This window comes from Hyposmocoma kahamanoa, unplaced genomic scaffold (genome assembly GCF_003589595.1).
Source record: "Hyposmocoma kahamanoa isolate Upper Pololo Valley unplaced genomic scaffold, ASM358959v1 120, whole genome shotgun sequence".
In the NCBI taxonomy this organism is placed as follows: domain Eukaryota; kingdom Metazoa; phylum Arthropoda; class Insecta; order Lepidoptera; family Cosmopterigidae; genus Hyposmocoma; species Hyposmocoma kahamanoa.
Window position 1 is genome coordinate 845,414 of NW_020653415.1, and position 1,161 is coordinate 846,574.

The window sequence follows — 1,161 nt, forward strand, 5'->3', positions numbered from 1 at the left end:
TTTTGGAGATAAATTATTAATATAACACAATTTCGAGTTAAAATATAATATAACGCAATTTTTGAGATAATACTATGTTAGTTGTCAACTGCGATATGATCATAGGTCTGAAAGTGCTTTTATCACATGACAGTTATAGAAATAATACGAACTAGACGAGACAAATTATGTATATAAATGAAATTTTACAACTCTCTTATTTAAATAGGAGAGTTATAAAATCGACTGATTTGGTTCGTAGAATCTTTAAGCCTCTCTCCAGGGCTTCTAATCTGCTAATTTTAAATCATCTCAGTTGATAGAGTGTCAATGGCAGAATTCTGTACGTTTGGTATTTTGCTAAGCGCCCAGTTACCCGACGCGAAAGATTACGCGCGGCCTCCGCGCGGTGATCGTTCAGTTACCACGCTTTTAAGTACATTACTGGCGAATCTGAATTCTATTTACTAGGCCACAACATTTAAATTCCTCAGAATAATACAACCGCGCGGCACTCGCGTAGACCAAAGACAAGCCAGCCTTGCAAGCGCGCGTTGGCACGCGCACTTCCAGTTATACATTGCACAATAAACAGTTGCCACCGCTAAGCCGTTGAATTTAAATTCAACCAATTGCCAACTCTCCTCCCTGATGATGGAGCTCTAGGTACTCTCACTTCCCGATGCCGAAGCGTGTCTCCAGTTCTCATTATTCCTACGCGACTGGATAGATCGGAGGATATCTAGCTTATCCTCTATTAGTTAACCGGACTAGCACCGGAGATATCAGTCGCAATGCCCTGCAACAGTGTCCGGACATAGTTTACAACCTAAAGACCGACAATCCTACCATTGAATAGAATATGAGATAAGATTTAACGCACACACTCAACATAACCCCGCACTAGGGAAACCCTGAGTCGCAAGTGCCATGTACACTCACATAGACAACCACAAATTACACCCAAACTCACGAGAGAAATAAATGTAGACCATACAAATATTTCTCCTAGCCCGGGAATCGAACCTGGGACCTCTGGTTGGCAGTCCGGCATGGTAACCGTTCGGCCACGGAGGCAGTTGCCATTATTATAATTTACTTTACCTATGTCGCGTCAGTTCCAAAGAGACTGCGTCACTCGTGATCGCGTGCCTACTAGAGGGCGCTAGAGTATTGGCGCTG

The 1,161-nt window shown here is 42.8% G+C and overlaps 1 protein-coding gene across 1 annotated transcript in view; it reads left to right on the top strand.

Moving 5' to 3' along the window:
• LOC113240101 (mitochondrial import inner membrane translocase subunit Tim22) overlaps nt 1-838 on the top strand; it is a 17,181-nt gene extending 16,343 nt beyond the window's left edge. Inside the window, exon 3 of the mRNA XM_026477322.1 lies at nt 741-838. Coding sequence (XP_026333107.1) covers nt 741-838 — 98 coding nt within the window. The remainder of the gene's footprint in view (nt 1-740) is intronic.
• Nucleotides 839-1,161: the final 323 nt, after the last annotated feature.